This window comes from Octodon degus, unplaced genomic scaffold, assembly GCF_000260255.1.
Source record: "Octodon degus isolate 3935 unplaced genomic scaffold, OctDeg1.0 scaffold00104, whole genome shotgun sequence".
Taxonomy (NCBI): Eukaryota; Metazoa; Chordata; class Mammalia; order Rodentia; family Octodontidae; genus Octodon; species Octodon degus.
Window position 1 is genome coordinate 1532766 of NW_004524680.1, and position 17301 is coordinate 1550066.

General features: G+C 54.6%; 2 protein-coding genes across 2 annotated transcripts in view; one reads left to right on the top strand and one right to left on the bottom strand.

Moving 5' to 3' along the window:
• The window catches only part of Cacna2d4 (calcium voltage-gated channel auxiliary subunit alpha2delta 4), a 112145-nt gene that overhangs the window by 64774 nt on the left and 30070 nt on the right, over positions 1 to 17301 (top strand). The window contains exons 24-25 of the mRNA XM_012516392.2: positions 1095 to 1222; positions 3618 to 3698. Of these exons, the coding sequence (XP_012371846.2) occupies positions 1095 to 1222; positions 3618 to 3698 (209 nt within the window). The remainder of the gene's footprint in view (positions 1 to 1094; positions 1223 to 3617; positions 3699 to 17301) is intronic.
• Lrtm2 (leucine rich repeats and transmembrane domains 2) lies at positions 8581 to 15921 on the bottom strand. Its single transcript, XM_023723921.1, has 5 exons — positions 15816 to 15921; positions 15159 to 15271; positions 12031 to 12621; positions 8745 to 9220; positions 8581 to 8628 (listed from the first exon to the last, which is right to left on the bottom strand). Exons 2-4 carry the CDS (start codon positions 15205 to 15207, stop codon positions 8766 to 8768), a joined length of 1095 nt encoding a protein of 364 aa, XP_023579689.1. The 5' UTR covers positions 15208 to 15271; positions 15816 to 15921; the 3' UTR covers positions 8581 to 8628; positions 8745 to 8765.

Sequence of the window (17301 nt, forward strand, 5' to 3'; positions counted from 1 at the left end):
GCATCAGTGGGTAGGAGCCACGGGTGCCACCAAGTGTCCTACAATGCATGGGAAACCCTACAATAATTTCCAGGCTCCCATTACCCTTAGGGCCAAGGTTAAGAAACTCTGCTTTAAACAAAAGACAGATGTGGCCGAATCCTGCCTGTGAACTTCCAGCTTCAGCTCTATTCAGGGTGCCTTCCTGTTGGAGGGTTAGAGGAGCCCCAGGTAGGGGGCTGTCCCCAGACACTTGAGGACAGCAGAGGGACCCGGTGGGCGGACTACACCACCATCCTTGCTGCCACCCCCTTGCTGCCCCTGTTGCTAAATAAAAGCACACAAAGCCAAAAGCACCATCTTTGAGTCTCTTGAGGACCCTGCAATAAATCCACACTTGCTAAGCAAACCCAAGGCTTTCTGAGAAAACAAAGCAAGTTGCTCCTCTATCACCCTCCTTCTTCTCCTTCCCCACAGCTGCATTCTGACAGCGAGCAGTGAAAGACAGACAAGGCTGTCTCGCTGACTCCCGGAAGCCTCTAGAGGGCTTCTAAAGATGGAAGAGACAGGTCTCCATACAGACACACAGCTCCGTCCGGTGGGACGGTACCTTCACCTCCTGTGGTTGCAGTTACTGTAATGGCCATGGGAACACTGCCTGGTCCCAGAGGGTTCCCTTCACCTGGACTGCAGTGTGAATGGCAGCCCAGGAACAGTGTAACAAGGCAGCTCTGCTTCTGGAATATGTGAGACCATCACTCAAAATCCCACCCTTTCTACTGTCTACAGCTTTTTTAACACCCACCCACCCCTCCCCCAGCTTCTCCTTCCTGCCAGGTCTGCTCTGGACCAACAATCTCTTCTGTAGATTGACATTTAAGGAAAACAAAACCATCATCGACAGGGAAAACTGCTCAAAAAAAAAAGGTTAAGTCACAGTACATTCAAAAACAAGAGGCAAAGACTTTGGAAATAACCATTTGGGGCTCACTTGTTCTCTACTTCCCTGCACCTGTGCCAAAGCAGGGGCCTCGCTTTCCAGGCGAGCTTCTGTGGGAAAAGAGGAGGTCATGTTTCCGGATTTGGAGAAGCTACCAAAATCTTCCTCCTCGCAGGAAGTTCCTGACGGCTGGAGACGAGGCCAGCATTTTCACAATGGACCATTTCCCGCTGTGGTACCGCCAGGCTTCCGAGCAGCCCCCGGGCAGCTTCGTCTTCAACCTGCGCTGGGCAGACGGTCCAGGTAACCCGCACTTCGGTGCTCCAGGGGAAAGCGCTCCTCCTGCAGCACGCTGCGCAGCAGTGGGAAATGGGCGGGAGACCCGTGGCCATGGGGTGCTTCCCCCACCCCACCCCGGGCTGCTCCAGGTTCTCTTTCTGCTTCCCCCGCCCACCCCGGCGTCTGGAGAAGGTTGTGCCTCCCCACACCATACCCCCTAGGTGAAATATAGGTCTGGCCATTTTATTCCCCAGGTAGCGAAGTTGGCATTTAAACTTCTGCATGAAATAAAAGAAAGACGTAACACCAACATCAAGAAAGCTAGCTTGTAGCCCGAAGTCTACAAATGGTATCAGAAGCACAGATCTCTAAGCTTCTTCTATTTCTAAAACTCTCTTTGAAAGTTCCTTTAACTTCCCTGATGAAAGTACCAGACTGTCTCACTGGAGGGCAGCTACACTTACCCAGACCCCAGGACCACCGGGGCTCTCCCCAGAAAGAAGGCCACCTGGTCTTCACTCTCTTGGGACCGCCCAGCCACCCGCAGGCTCCCAGCTGTACAGAAGGCAGTCAGGACAGACTTCCGGGACCATGCCAGCAGATGGTACCTGCAAGGACCGCGGGGCCTCTGGGCAGAGAGGCACCAGCTCCCAGCCAACCCCAGCTCCTACTCTGGGCCCAGGGAGTCTATAGCCTGACCTTGATTTACACGGAAAGACACTGTAGCCAGGGAGGACGTTGTGGCAGGTGAGCTCAGCACCAGGTTGTCCCTGGGGCTGGGGGAGGTCCTGAACCCAATACCTAGGAGCCTGAGAAGCACCTACCTGCCGGCAGAATGGGTACAAGGGAGAGGGAGGTGGGTGGAGTTGTCTGAGGAAGATGATGGACTGGGAGGCAGCTGAGAAGGAGGAGCCACTCTCCGTTCTCAATGCCCTCTGCCCATGGTCTTCCAATCCCCACTTCTACCAGAACCACTCTCCAGACTCAGGATGGGGAATGGCCCTGGGAGGATCCAAAGGCCGAGGCCCTCAGAGAGGCTCCTCTTGTTAGCAGCAAACAGTAGAGATGGACAGCAAGCGAGAAGCCCGCCTCTATGCCCCCTGATGGTGTCCTCCCCTGGGCCCTGCTCACCTCTCTGCCCTGGGCCCGCTCCCACCGCCCGCTCAGCATTACAAGTGTGCTTTCAAACCGCTTTCCTGCACATTAGTCATTCAAACCTTGCAAGCCCAAGAAACAAATGTTATCATCCCTCAGCCAACATGAGGAGAACCTGAAGCTTAGAGAGATTGTCCTGGGCTCACACAGCAAGGGACCCGCAGAGCAGGGTGGAACACGGGTCTTACTCGCCAAAGCACTGGCTCTTCTACTGTACTGAGTGTAAGGCAACAAAGGGAAGAGGAGGGGTGTTTTTACTCCCCTGCTAGAGCAGGAGGAGCCTTTCTCAACACAAGGTCAAGTCCCCTCCCCACACTGCCTGCACCAACTCGGAGGCACCTCTTCCTCCAGGGTCTACACAGAGGCACCCTGGGAAGGTTCCCCAGGTGCAGCCTTAGGCCCTGCCCCCGGCTGTGGTGCAGGCCCTCCTGCCTGCGCTATCACCCTGGCTGTGCCTGCTGCTGCTGAGGCAGCTCTGTGTGTTGCTGAGGTAGGAGGGTGGGTGGGTGACAAGCGAGCCTGAGCTGCAGGAGGGGAGGAAAGCTGGCAACCTGCAGAGGACTGGGGGAGGGGGACAGGCTCACTCCCGCCCTGTGGCACCCTCACTCCCTTGCTCCACTCATGCACAGGGACACTGCTGATTTCATTTTAGTGTAGGGAGAGAGGGAAGTGCTGGTTCCAGGGTAAGTGGGGCTCCTGTCCCTCCTTTGCCTGGGCCTGGGGGGCTGAGTCTACCCTCCCCACCCCACAGAGCACATAGCTGTCTCACACATTGCCTGAGAGGCTCAGCATCACCTCTGATTTGTAGCGACCCATGTAGGGCAATCAGGATCACTCAGCACCCAGGCCTGTAGTGTGGCCTGTCCCTGCCCTGCAGGAAGTACCTGACACCATGTGAACCTTCTGGGTCTGACATGTGCTGGCCCCTCAAGCAGAGAGGGGCAGGCAGACATGTGGAACAAAAAATCACAGTCACACTGACACAGACAGTATCACTTTGTGCAGGCAACCAGAGGCCTTGTGCCCATCTGGCAAGTCAAACCTCATAGACAGGTGGGCAGAGTGAGGGCCTCCTAAGAGTAGGACCCACCCAGGTGGGACCCACCCATCCCAGATGCACAACCAGACACAGTCACTCCAGGAGTGTCTACCCTGCTGGCGACAGTTATCTTCTATTCCACAAAGGGGCCAGGGCTCAGCCTGTCCCAAACACAGCTCCTCCCTGGAAACTGGGAAAGTGACTTGGTGCTTTTCATTTCCCTAGAAGGTCCAGGGGAGCCTGTTGCAGTAACAGTGAGCACAGCAGTAGCCGTGACCGTGGAGGAGAAGACAGCCATTGCTGCAGGTAGGAGTCACCCTGTGTGCCCCCAAGCCAGGAAGCTGGGAGCCAGTGGTAAGAATAAGGCTCCCGCTCCCAGCAGGGCGCCCCGAGTGCGCAAGCTGGGCACCACTCTGCAGCTGTCAGTTGTCCCAGGTGAACTCAGGGAGAAGGAAAATGGAATCTTCCTACACCATAGTATAAAAAAAAAAAAAAAAGCCCAGAGCCAGGTGTGGTAGCCCACACCTATAACCCAGAACTGGGGAGGCTGAGGCAGCAGGATCATTGCAAGTTCGAGACCAGCCTGGGCTACAAAGTGAGCTCAAGGCTAGCCTGAACTGCATAGCAAAACCTGTCTCAAAAAGACAAAAAAAAAAAAAAAAAAGGAAGCCCAGAGAGGTTAAGAAATCTGCTCAAGGTCACACAGGTCATAGACTGCAACCCAGACCCTCTTGCTACCCTTCCCTGCTGTTGTCCTGCTTCACAGCCCTGGGTTCAAGAGCTAGGCTTGTGACTCAAAGCCCTAAATCAAGAACTCAATTTGTACATTCGACCTGCCCCAAGTACCATGGAAACCAAGTCCTGAGCACTTTAGTCTAGTCCTCAGGGTGACCCAAAGGCGGCGATAGCTTTGGGTTCCATTGCACAGATGAAAAAACTGAGATACAGAACAGTTACTGGGCCAAGATCCCACAGGTGATAATGCACCTAGAGCTAGGACTCAGATTGTCTCTTCCAAGCCCACGTTCACTCCCTTTTGCTACAAGTCCCCCCAAGGGTGACCCTCACGAGTCTCTGTGACTTTGCAGCTTCTTGGTCCCTAAAAAAGTCCTTGGAATCACTGTCTTATGCAAAAACTCTCGGTCCTCTGAGGAAGCCCTCCTTGTCCTGGTTTCAGCTTCCAAGTCCTGGCCCTGCTATGTTCTGGAAAGGAGAGTGATCTGTTGGTCACTCGGCAATCATGGCATCAGGACCATGACCAGTAGGTTGCATCTGGCTCCCATCCCAGGGCTCTGGTCAGTGGGAGGCCTCTGCAGCCAGGCTGTGGCCAACCACGTAACTTCTCAGGCTGAGTTCAGGTCGGAGGGCTGGAGGAGCAGGATAGGCTGCCCCAGAGCTCTCCTGAGTCAGGCCTCCCAGACTGGGAGATGGGAAGAGATCAGCTAGCATATCAGTGGTGGTCCACCCCAGGAGGAAAAGCATGCCTAGGAGTCCAGGGTGCAGCTGACAGCGTTGGGCAGAAGCATGACACCCCAGTACCCTCCTTCCTTCTGGCCACAGTACATGACTCCCAGACCCCCTCCAGGCCAAGGCACGATCCCGCACTTATCTTGCTAAAGGTCCTCCTGTGGTTGCAGCAGGGGGGTGGGGGGCTGTGTCCACCCTGCTCCTTCTGGACACCCCGAGGCCCAGGAAGGAGCAGGGATTGGGCCAGGCCGCTGCCCGTGCTTTCCAGCACTCTCCAATTATTCGATATCATTTTTAACTCAGGGCTGAATTAGAGCCATGAGGGGTTGCCATAGAAACCGTGTCCTAGAGCCTCTCATTTAACTCAGTGCAGACAGTCACTCCGCTGCTCTGGGGTGCATGGATGCAACGGGAAAGGGGTAAGGCGCTGGAGGCCTGACACTGCAGGTTTTTTTAAATCTCCTTTGTCACTTCCTTTCCCTGGCTGATAGCTCAGCGCCGTCCCCCAAATCCTGGGACCAGCTGGGGCCTGGTGGTCACAGAGCAGTGGGTGGCTTGTGTGTGGGACCTGGGAGCTCAGGAGTGGGCAAGGCTTGCGATGGGGCCTGTACTGTGAGGTGGTGCACCGAGCAAGGGGCAGAGATGAAGGGCATTCACGCTGTGTTGCGCGTTTCAGGCAATACCACAGCTCACCCTGAATGCAGGTGGATGGCTAAGGAGGGATCCCTGCTATCTCCAAGCAGGTGGCTTTGCAAGAGTTCCTGTAAAATATCTCTAAATGTAACTTTGGGTCAGGCTCTGTGTCCAGCTCTCATGTCCTCTAGGCTTTGGTTCCAAGTGCGACCCAGCACAGCAGTGGTGGTGCCGGGCAGGCAGGGTGTGCTCCTCCAGCCACTGGACTTGCAGCCATTCCCACCCCAGCAGAGAGCCGTCTCCAGCTGTGCAGAGCTGCCTGAGCTCACCCTGCCTGGCCTGCGGACCCCTGAGGAGGGGTCCCTCTGGGAATCAGGACGGTTGAGCAACAGGAGTCTGCATCACAGAGGCCTATGCCAGCCCTGAGCCTGGTCCTTGCCTCTGAAGTGGGGCTTGGGAAGACCTATCTGTTTTTGGGTCTGCACCCCACCTAGGAGGACAACCCAGGTCTGCTTAGGATCTGGGTTGAACTCCAGGGGTGAGGGGCCCAGAGGATCTCTTCTTCCTGGGCTCTGCCCTGGCTTTCTGGATTGTCTTGAGTGGGAAGCTCCTGGCAGGAGAGAATCTATCTTCATCTCTGCAGATCAATGAACTCTCCAGACCCACAACTATGCAGTGAGCTCAGCTCTGCCCATGGGCTGGACCACCGGGCCCAGGGCCCTTTTGTGCCCATCTCTCATTCTGATCCCCACACAGTGAGCCCTGTCAGGGAAGTCAAACCCTTGAACCCCAACTGTGGCCTGTTTGTGCCAAAACTCAGCCTTCAAGGCCACATGGGAAAGGGCTAAAAGGGAGTCCAGCAAACAGGGCTCACCAAGCCCCAGGTGGCCGAGGAGGCCCTTGAGCCTCCCGCCCTCACCTCCCGGCATCGGACAGACGCTGGCCTCCAGCCGCACTGACTCATCTGTCCTTGGCTGGCAGGATTAATTCCATCAGGCCAGTGTGGAGAAACACCCCAGGGTGCGGAACTGCGGCAGGGTCTCCAGCTCACCTTCACAAGTCCCCACACTGCCCAGGGAAACCAGCCTGAGGCCTATGCTTCCAGATGCCAGGCTGGACTGGGGGTAGATTTAAAACTCCAACGCAGCCGTGCCCCCGGCTTCCGCCCGCAGCTGCCAAGCCTTATCCTTTCCGGGATGCTGCCTCCTTTTCTCTCCTCTCAGCAACCTGGGGCCTGGTGCGCTGGGCAGGGGCACCCATCTGTCATGTGGAGCTCTGTGCATCACAGTGATGTCCCTCAGTGCCTACCCCGTGCTTTTCCCAACACCCACATCCCCTTCCCACCCAAGCAAACCAGGAAGTACATAGGAAAATACAGTCTTTATTGGTCTTCTGAAACAACAAACCAGAAATATAATTTTGCCTTTAAAAATCTTCTGTCTCAGGCTAAAGATACCACCACTGACAACACCCTTCCCTCCCCCCATTCCCTTTAGAAAATTCCCAGATCTGCTATCAGCCCACAAGCCCAAAGAGAAAGGAAGACTGTGCCCCTAGCCAAGGGGGCATGCGACCTGGATAAGCAGCCTGCTGAGGGGCCCTCTGTCCGCCTACTGGAGATGACCTTCTCAAAGGCTCTCCACGCACCCCATCTACCACCCTCCTCTTCAAGAGGGGAGGGTTGGAAGGAGGAGGCCAGCAGGACTTGCCCTCTCCTGCTCCAATTCCTTCAGAAGTGGGGTCTGGCCGAGTGAGACCCAGGTTCTCACCAGACATCAGACTCCTATGGAGGCAGGTGTCTCTTTCCCTGGCCCACCCTCTGGTTTGGACCATAGTCCAGCTGCAGTTAGAAGCCCCATTAAGCAAACAAACCACTATTTTTGCCCAAGAATGAAGCCTTCGCCCTGAGGCCTCTGCACAGAATGTGGTGGTCCTCTCCCTGCTCTTGGAGTCTGTAGTGATGTGTGGATGAGCAGTGAACCTCTTCAAGGGCCACTCTGCCATCTGCCTGCCACCTGCTTTCCCTAAGGAGGGCCACAGTGCAGGGACTCACTTGACCTGGACCTGAGGTCACAGGCAGATGCTGGAGATGGAGGGAGAAGGAGGGGCACAGGGGCACAGCCAAGGCTGCAGGCTACAGGGGTGACAATAGAGGGTGTTCCCTAGGGTCTGGCAATGAGGACAAACCCTGGCAGCTCAGAGGAAACACCCAGAAGCTGTAGCCAGGCTCCCAAGAGGCTGCCATTCACAGAGGCAGCAGCTTCTGGGCCCCTGGGCCAGTCCCTGGAAAACCCAGCAGGGGAGGTGTGAGCAGGTTGCCATGGTGATGGGCAGGCTCATCCAGCAGCACCACTGTGGCCCACTTTAGAGGATCTCAAAGGAACCCCATGTTACCGACTTAGGATCCTCTCCCTCCACCCAATTGACTTGAGAAGACCGTAGTCAGCAAGCAAGAGGTTCCGTGGTCTCAGGGCCAGAGACTCAAGGAGACCCCTACCTGTCTCCACTGAACTGTGTGAGATTGTGTGTGTGTGTGTGTGTGTGTGTGTGTGTGTGTGATTTCAATCTATGTGACTGTGCTGGTGGTATTCTGAGTGCTGAGTGTGTGGGAAAGTGAGTGAGGCCAGGAGTTTTGTGGTCAGTATGGTCTTGGGAAGACACAAGGATGTAACAGCATTGCCAGAGGGAGGGTGTCCTAATGACAGCATTGTGTTTCTAAGTACTAGGTCCAGATTATGGGTTGGTGTGTTTGCGCAATAATACACTGTTGAAAGTTGGACCCGGCTTTCCACTGCAGGGGATTTAAGAATATCTTTCTAGTTTAAAAAAAAAAGAAAAGAAAAGAAAAAGAAAAAAGAGCCACGGAAATCTATCCCTGGCTCCCTTACCCCTTGCTCCCCAACCCTAACTATAGTTGAAGTGGGAATGAGCGAGAGGTACAAAGAGTCACCCAGTTGAGACAAGGCTCCTCTTACATACATATCTTTCCATCCCCATGGTCAGAAGTTCCTTAGGTGCTCCAGAGACTTGGTGGCCTCAACAGGAGCATCCGTAGGAGCCTGCAGCACAGTGGTGACCTCCAGGGACACTTGGAAGTTCATGGAGATGACCGCACTGTGGCCAGTCTGCTGGAGGGCTGGAAGGCATTGGGAGAGGCGGTGGCCAGTGTCAAGCTGAGGCAGGGACCATGACGGAGGGGAAGGGCCAGCCACTGCAGAGCAACCCCGTTTGTGCTCTCCCTTCCCTGCCTACCTAGGCCAGGCAGGTGGGCTCTCAGGCCACAGAAGAGATCTGCTTCTGGTCTTCGTGCTCACCCTCGGGGTCCCCCATCAGGGGCTGCCGCTTCTTGAGCTCCCGGTGGTACTTGGCCATGAGGGAGGCATAGATGCAGCCGTAGGCAGCGGCCACCACCATCATGATGCACACGATGCCGCAGACAACTCCCGCAATGATCACTGTGCCGATCGCTCGCCGCACACTCACCGGCCTGTACCTCTGCTTCTGAGGGCAGGCTGTGCTGGGCTCAGGCTCTGGCTCCGCCCCAGGCTTGGGCTTGGCAGGTTCAGGGCTGGCTTTGGTGCAGGATGGGCCAGGAGCATCCAGCCCAGATGAGCTGTTCTCATCCTCCAGCCGGGAGCAGTAGTTGAACATCTCCATGGGAACCATGCGCATATCCTTCCCCCTCAGCTCTTTGGGTAGGGTACAGGCCAGCTGGTCCAGGCGTCCCCCTAAGAGGAGTGGTTGAGCAGACATAAGAACCTGAGCTATCTTTTCTCGTCTTCCGACTCCCAAAGCAGTAGGCCCAGAAGGAATAGTCTAATTCAGTCAACCCTACAATCACCGTCTATAGACAAGGAACGGTAAATCAGCACCACCAAGCACTATGGTAGACAAGTGATATACCTTGTGCTATTTCCCCTGTACAGAAGCTATGGAAAACGGATAGTATCTGTACTTCCATTACAGAGAGAGGCATATTTGCCTGACCCTGCCTGACCTGTGGAGGATGACAGTGACAACGTGGAGGAGATGCTCAGGAAAGAGCTGCAGTGCAGACAGTCACATTCCTGTCTAGGCTACAGTTTGCTTCTCTGTCCATGAGGCCACCTGCTCATGAGCCATCCATGACCCCAGGACAGTGCTTTCTGCACAGTTTATCTTATCCTCCCAAGGTTTCTGCTTCTCACAGAAAAGACAGGAGTCCTGAGCTGCTGCCTCAGGCCCTGATCTTCCAAACAGGACTTTTGGCTGCCTAAGAAAATGAGCTTGGAGTAGGGAGAGAAAACCTGGGCAAGAGCTGTTCCTGTTCCCATCGGGCACAATCTGTGGCCCTACCAGTGTCCCTAGCCAGAGAGGCTCAGGCAACAGCACCTTGGAAGGGAGCTGTGGGACACAGAAGGCCAGGAGGAGGTTGGGTGACCGGTGAGTGGCCTGCGGGTTTGCCATGCAAACTTCACAGTAGTGGTAAGGCCAGGCAGGACGGCAGGGAACATGTGGGCAGGGCTGCAGCGGGGTGAGAGAGGCAGCGACTGAGAACAAGACTGCTGAGAAGTCCTCTGGGAAGCCAGACCAGGATCTTGGCCTTCTGTCAGCTTCCAGCGAAGTCTAGACCCAAGCAATAGATGCCCTGCCACAGACAGCTCCAGCCACACCACCACTGCAGCCTCCTTGGCCAGCCCAGCCTCCCTGACTCCTCATACAACAGACATCAGTCTTATTCCTAGGATGGTGATGAAAACATGCCAGGATTTCTTTTTTAAAGGAATGTAAAACTGAAAGCAACTCTGCTATTGAAAATGTCTGGAAAATGCACATTTTCATCATGCGGCTTTCTCACTGAGCATTCAGGCCCTGAGGGGGGTGTGAAGGCCGAGGATGCCGTCTAAGGGTGACGCAGGAGTGTGTTCACACACCCAATTGGGTGGGCTACAACAATAGCAAGCCCAGCGAACATGCACGCGGGCCACCTTTCCCGATGGCCCCACACATGGCGAAGAGCTGGTGCTGGAAAGGAAGTGACCTCGTTTTCCTGCTCAGGAGACCCAAAGTTGAAACATGGCTGCACCATCCTGTGAAAATTACTTATTTAATTACTTCTGAGTCTTATTTCTCTTAGCTGTAAACTAAGAATGCCTACCTCAATTAGCTGCCAGCAAGATTAAAATAGATAATGTGCACGAAAAGATATTTGTACACTGGAAACTATACAACAGTATTAATCATGATTTCCCCACTCATGAAAATGGGAGAAATTATAGTGACTAACATTTCATGGTACTTTAGAGTTTGTCAAATATTTTCATTAAAGCATTAGGATAACGTGGAAATAATTGAGTTAGTAGCTGGATAGGAAATGGAAATAGTAAGACTAACGAAAATTGTTCCCATTATTTTCACAGAGCTTTAATGTTGATTCATTCAGTAAACATCTATTCTGTGCTGGGCGCCAAATTAGTTTATCAAGTGCTCTTGATTTCAGGGGTACTACTAGCAATTCAGCGAGTAAATGGGTGTTTTATGGAGGATCTACTTTATGCTGGTACCTTACAAGATACCTTATGTGTATTCATTTCATCCTCGTAATGACCTCAGGAGATAGGTACTGCTTTTCTCTGCATTTAGAAGATGACACAGTGTGGGACAAGGTGGCTGAGTGGTTAAGGTGACGGACTGCTAAAAGATGACACACTACAGTGGAGAGAAGTTAATGAACTTTCACACAGCTAGTGGGTGATCGGGACAACATTCAAACCCACATCTGGGGACCAGAGGTTTAACTCAGCTGCACCGTGCCTTCCTGGCAAGTGCAAAGTCCACAGTTCGATTCCTGGTACCTTTCCCCACCCCTCCAAAAAAACCATATCTGGTACTTTTGACCACCCTGCTTAGATATTCTCCTCTTCACATTTCATTTGACCATTTCAGAGATCATTTCAGGGCTTTTTCAGGTTAAAAAAAAAAGGAATAAGGGAAAGAAAGTAAAGCTAAAACCATTTGATTGCTTATTAACAGTTTTGATAACAAACTTCTTGGAAGAAGCAGCCAGCTTTGTCATCGCAGGAAAGTTTGGTTTTACCTGCTGGTTTCTGTCACATTTGCCACCCCTAGAAGGGGAGACACTTGAAAGATGGCTGTTTTATTTGGCAGAAGGTACCAGGAAGCCCAAGGCAAAAATACTACCTGGTGGGATGCAGAGCGCAAAAGATAAAAAGCATCCTGTGTTTCTAAGTTCCCTTACTAAACCTACAAAAGTAGGATCAAATTGCAGTGAACCGTTAAAGTGGTTGAAAGGGAAAAGCAGGCTAGAAACCAAGAGGGCACAAGTCAGAAAGGGGTGCAATAAGAGAGGAGGGCAGCAGCCTCCACTCCATGGGGGTGGGGGGAGGGCAGCAGCTACGGATCTCAGGGAGTCCCTCCTGCCCACCTGGTAGTAGGGTAGTCACCCTATCGTTCCCCAGACTTCATCCCACTCTCTGGAATAAAGTCCCCAGCCAGGGGGGCCTAGCCTCTTCTATCTAACCAAGGCCCCAGAGCTCACCTCGATAAGAGAACCACTCCATCCAGTGCTTGAACTCTCGCAGGTTACAGTCACATTCCCAGGGATTGTCCCCGACCTGCAGTAGCTGCAAGCTCGCCAGGGGCTCGAATGTCAGCCGGTCCAGGCTCTGCAGTCTGTTGGAGCGAACTGAGAGGGAGCGAAGAACAGGGAGCCCATCGAAAAGGCCCAGAGGCAGCTGGGCCAGGCCGTTGATAGACAGGTCCAGGTGGCGGAGGCGGGGCGAGTGCTGCAGCAGGTCCCTGTCCAGGGTCCTGATGCTGTTATTGCGTAGCTGCAGCTCGGTCAGATTGACCAGGTCCTCAAAAATAGAGCCGGGCAGCTGGTCCAGGAAGTTGTTGGACAGGTCCAAACGCTGTAGGCTGGACAGGTTGGCGAAGGCCCAGCTTGGCAGGGCACTCAGCTTATTGTTCAAGAGCAAAAGGGTTCGGGTGGCTGCAGGCACATCCGGGGGCACTGTGGTGAGGCCTAGGCCACTGCAGTCCACTTCCAGGCTGCGACTGTCACAGGTGCAGGAGAAAGGGCAGGTGGGAAGGGCCTCGACAACGTAGAGAGCAATCCAGCAGGTGAGCCCTGGGGAGAGGCAGACAGGTGAGAGAAGCACCAGGCCAGGGCGTGCCGCCCTGCTTGGGTTCCCTACTTCCCAGTCCACATCCACAATCAGCACTCACTTATTAACCACACAAAAAGATAATTAACAGTCCTCAGACACTTCCATGTTATGGACATCACACAGGCCAGCACGCCCTCACCTTACTGCATGTCAGACAAAGAAATCAATTTAGTAGAATGGCTGGCCCCCGGGCTTGAACCCAGAGGACAAGCCAGGCCAGCCCACAGCGACAATGATGTCCCTACCCATGGACCACCCATGGCTGATTGCCATGGGAGCTTGAGTCTCCTGACACCATAAATGTTGCCAAAATAAAAGGCAGGAGGCCGTCAGAGAAACCTGCCCCATGTTCCTACTCCACTGCAAGATTCTTTCTAAAAGACAGTGGCTGTGCCGTGGAGCCTTCCCCGCAGCCCCGCAGTGCACCCTGCAGCCGGGCCAGGCTGGGCCATGCTGTTCCTGGAACAGGGAGACACAGAAAGGCACTGTTCACTCTGTTCCATGCGACTTCCCAGATGCTGTGCCATTTACCTGAATTCCACATCCATGCAGGGACACTAGCTTAGTGTGAAGTTTGGGGGCCCAGGCCCATCTTGGGTGTACCCCAAAGAGCACTCTGGGAATGACAAAGATAAGGTGCAAAATGCAGCCCAACACTGGCAAGCCCTGGGGCCCAGGACAGCTTCCACCATGATTCTTATACGAAAGCTGCCATCTTCTTACCCTGACCTCCATTGCTGGGGCTGCCGGACAGCATATCCGCATGCTGGATTGATTAACAGATTGGCTCTTGGATACCCACCTTTTGCCCAACACCCCTCTGAGCAGCACACAGGGAGTCTAATCTTGGAAGAACGGGGGAGATGACCCTCAGAGGACAGTGAGACAGAGCATCTGCCTCCTGACTTCCAGTATCGGGAAGCCTGCTCATTGTGAAAGGGGAAAAGATGAGCTCAAAACACTCCTCCCTGCTGAGCCAACCCCACCAACCCCAGGAGAGATCCTGGCTGGACGTTGGTAATGGTCACCCAGAGCACAGCCCAGCTGGCCTCGCCCAGGCACACCTGAGTTTGGGTGCCTGGACAGATCAGTTCTGAGTCTGTGTCTGCTAGGTGTCCCACCATCTGTATCCCGAAGCACAGGACTAGACAGCAGGGTGGGCCCTCTCCCCCACTCCTGCCTGGAGGACCAGTGGCAGGTCCTGTGAGGCTGACACCTTCGCCTGTTTGTTCTTAGTAGGGAACAAGCACTGGCTCAGTCACAGAAACCAACTTGAGGCCTCTCCGGGCTCTGGGGTCGCCTGCTGTGCCCTCCTACCCTCTCACTTCTCTGAGCCCATCTGCTGCTGGGTCAGCCTGCTCAAGCCCCCCCAGTGCTACTTGATCATCGACATTATTCAGGGGTTACCTTAGGGAGGTGGGTTCAAATGATCCAGCTCCCCTCTCAAAGGGAAGAACCTAAGGAGAAGCCACCATCCTCCCCTCTGAGAAAGAACTAGCAGCAGGACAAGGAAGGGGCATTTTGAAAAGAGCAGTTCCTGTCCTTTTCCCCCTCCCCAGAAATTTGGGGTAGCATAAAGGAAGGCTCTAGTGACAAGCAAACATCATCTTCTATTGCGAGGTGTTGAGCGATCTTAGAATGAGCCGGAAAGGGATCTGGGTTGCTGGGGGCAGCCACTCCTGTGTGGTAAATAATTCAGGCTGCTCATGCCACGGGGCAGCCAGATCACAGACAGGGAAGCAAGGGAGAAGTCAGGTAAAATAACGTCCCTTCAAGCCACTATGACCTCGTGCCAGGTAGCTTTAGGCAAGCCAGCCCCTGGTTCACTTTGGCCCTTTGCCTCAGGTGAATGCTCCTGTCATCTAACAGTCTTCAGGGATGCTGTCATCAACAATTGTCCCTCTGTGTGCCTGTGAGCAGAGTGGGGAGATCCTACTCCACACCCCAGGGAACTCAAGAGTTGGATGGAGAGATGTCAAGAGCCTACAGTTGTCTCCGGGTTCATCGAGCCAGTGCTCAAGGCGAGCTGGGAGGGCAGCTCCCCAGGACAACAGCCTGAGCTGCATGGGTGGCTGGGGTGGAGCCCACTTCCTGCCAAGCTCCAGGCCTGGCCTGCCAAGCACATGTTGGGCACACTCAGATAGCTTGGGAGGCCTAGCCACTCTCAGCAGACCTCTTCTCTTACTATCAGGAAACCCAAAGCTTGGGGCAGGGAGGATACCACGGACTCCTGTAGGGAGACAGAATCAGTGTCATGGCCTACAGCTCTGGGTTTTGCCACTAAAATGCTCAGCAGTGTTTTTGTTTTGGTTTTGGCTGCCTCAATATTATTATTATTATTATTATTATTATTATCGGCATGAGTGTAATATCTCCCAAAACCAGGCCTTGGGAATCCCAGGAATCAATCTCCCTACAGCCTTAGAAACTCCACTACACCCCATGCCAACTCCCACCCTAGCCCAGAGTGCCCTCTCGGGGGTCCACAGGTACTCACAGGAGATCTGCCGGGTTCTTGGCTCAGGGCTGCTGCCCAGCGCCAGCATGGTGAACTCAGAGCTCGCAGCTCTGGGCAGAGAGGTGCCCTTCGGTGTATGCTGCCTGTCAGTCCTGAGAGAGAGAGAGGAGCTGGATGGAGGCGGGCATCTGAGGCCCTGTTCTGGCCCAGGGGTTAAGGAGAGGGCCTGGTGTCTCTTTACACTCCTTGTTCCCTCTCCTGTTCCTCTCAGCTATGATTCCCTGGGCGAGTGGAAGAAGAGAAATAAAAGGGGCAGACAGAGATAACCCAGGAAACCTTCCACCTCCCCCGGGGTGAGGTGCCCAGCCTTGGCTGCCAAAGCGCCCCTAGGCAGGCCCGGAGCTGGAGGATGCAGGCACTGCCGGGTGAACTCGCCTGCCTGCTCCCCTCCCATACCCCTGCCTGCCTTTGCTCTTCTCGGGACTGCTCTGAAATGGGTATCTGTAGAATGTTTGCTTAGCAATATGGCCTCCTTTGTCTGGGTGTTCCCACATCACAGATGGGGAAGTTGAGGCACGGCTCTCCTGGAGGAGCAGAGTGAGGTCTCAGCACACGGCTGTCACCCTCTCACCCATGCTGCTTGCATCCCCAGTTACACCCAGCCCCAGCTCTACCAGCCCCACCCTCATCACTTACCATGGCCCCAGGGAGGAAACCGTCCCAGTGTCTGCCAGCCGGTCAATCGGGTGTGGGCCACCAGCCACCTCCGGCTTCTGCCTTGGAGGTGAACCGCAATGCTCCGTCTCCCGCCAGCCGGTCTATACTAGAACTCGTCAGCTCAGGGGGCCATGCTGCAGCAGCTGCTGGCACAGGAAAGACAGACCCGGAGGAGAGGATGAGACCACAGGGGGCTGGAGCCGGCCCAGGTACAGAGAGCAGTATTCGTCCTGGGGGGACTCACGCCAGGTTCTGCCCAACCTGCTGTCCCCTGGATGGCCTCATCTTCACCCCCACTTCCTTCCAGATGTGCTTCTGAGCCACAAAGGGAGCCAGAGCCTCCACCCTGCCATCCCTACTGGAGGGCCAGATGCCACCCTCCAGCTCACAAGTTGGGTTGGAAACACGATGCTGGCCCCTAGTGCCCTCCTAGGGCCAACCCTGGTTGGCTCCTGGAGTTTGGCCTTCTACGCTTACCAAACCAATGGTCCAGGTTAATTCTTACTGCAGACTCCCTCTCCAGCCCCCCATAGGCCTGTGTAATTCTGGGAGTGGAAGAGCCAGTGGCAGGGTGGGATTAACCACCAGGAAGCAGGTGGCCCTACTGGATACTTGAGCAGTCAGCACAGAAGTTAGCTACAACCTGCGGAAGTTGCCCTCGGGCACTGGGGTCCTGCTGAGCTTCCTGTTGCCTCTCTCCCCTCCTACCCTCTTCTCTTCCCAACTCTCCTTGCACCTCTAGTTGTCCTTGGGAGGCCACCATGATATCCTGTCCACCTGGAAGACCAGGATCAGCTTGCTCAGGAGCAGGGTGTTTATTAGTCTCAGCTCCGTCTTTCCTCCTCCTTCTTCTAGTGAGGACACCAGTTTGTGAAGTGTCCAGCAGGGGCTCACAGAGCCAATCACTAGGATGGGACACAGATGTGAAGTGTGGGTCCCGGACCTCACCCAGCCTCCTGAGCGGAGCCCGAGCACTAGGCAGTAGGGCTACTGGGTTTCGATCTCCAGTTCACTCTCAGGGCCAGGACCAGCAGGCTTCTGGCTCAGGTTTGCAGCTGCAGGACCCTGGGCTCAAAGCTCTGTCTGGCCACTCCTTCAAACAAGTTGCTTAAACTCACTAGGCTTTGGCTTTTGTAGCTCTAAAGATGTTGGCCTTGCTGCTTCACGGTGAGATTTGAGAATTGACATAAGCCAAGTGTACATCACCTTGGAAGCGTAAGCGAATGCTCCTGCCTCGGACTGGAGCCCCAAGTGTGAGCAAACGCCACTGCCTCCCCCAGGGGGAGCGAGCAGGGCTGATTATGCAACAGCTCGCTCATCTGCTCCCACTACCCTCAGCCTGGGGACTGTCACACGGTGCTCACTGCATTCAATGTGTGCTACCAGCCACCCACACAGTGCTCACAGACAGCAGTGTCCACTGTCGCAGTGTCCCTCGAGCCCTGACCTCTAGGACTCAATCAGA

What these genes read in the sequence shown, in the direction of transcription:
- Lrtm2 (XM_023723921.1), bottom strand. Translation starts at nt 15,207, where the DNA reads ATGCTGGCGCTGGGCAGCAGCCCTGAGCCAAGAACCCGGCAGATCTCC. An exon ending in AAGAACCCGGCAGATCTCCT is followed by an intron (nt 12,622 to 15,158) that starts GTGAGTACCTGT and finishes GCCTCTCCCCAG; the next exon opens with GGCTCACCTGCTGGATTGCT. An exon ending in GGAGTGGTTCTCTTATCGAG is followed by an intron (nt 9,221 to 12,030) that starts GTGAGCTCTGGG and finishes CACTCCTCTTAG; the next exon opens with GGGGACGCCTGGACCAGCTG.